General features: G+C 43.1%; 1 protein-coding gene across 1 annotated transcript in view; it reads left to right on the forward strand.

Moving 5' to 3' along the window:
- The first annotated feature begins 54 nt into the window (after positions 1 to 54).
- Positions 55 to 376, forward strand: part of LOC107575082 (uncharacterized) — a 1,972-nt gene continuing 1,650 nt past the window's right edge. The window contains exon 1 of the mRNA XM_016261494.1: positions 55 to 84. Within this exon, the coding sequence (XP_016116980.1) occupies positions 55 to 84 (30 nt within the window). The remainder of the gene's footprint in view (positions 85 to 376) is intronic.

Here is a 376-nt window from a genome sequence, read left to right on the forward strand (position 1 = left end):
CACATTGATATCCAGTGAGTGATGTGTGCGTTTCGTCTGCAAGCATAAGATGATATGCTACTGCTGCCTGCCGGTGTGGTAGCAGTAAAATGACAGACGGGGAGACATTAATTAATTTCTCATCTCAATTTTATGCTGGTTTTATTGTTACACATGACGCGGACTCGACTGTACTCGGAATATTTTCCGAGTCCAAAATGTTCAAGTCCGTGTCAAGTCCGAGTACAAATTCACCCGAGTGCGTGACAAGTCCGAGGTCATTCAAAATTGGCCTCGAGTCCGGTCTCGAGTCCGAGTCCAAGTTTGAGTACCCCAACTCTAGTAATCTTGCTAAAATTGATTTCATAAAATTGGTATCGAAAAAAGTATCGTTCAG

This window comes from Sinocyclocheilus grahami, unplaced genomic scaffold (genome assembly GCF_001515645.1).
Source record: "Sinocyclocheilus grahami isolate Dianchi unplaced genomic scaffold, SAMN03320097.WGS_v1.1 scaffold2459.1, whole genome shotgun sequence".
Classification (NCBI taxonomy): domain Eukaryota; kingdom Metazoa; phylum Chordata; class Actinopteri; order Cypriniformes; family Cyprinidae; genus Sinocyclocheilus; species Sinocyclocheilus grahami.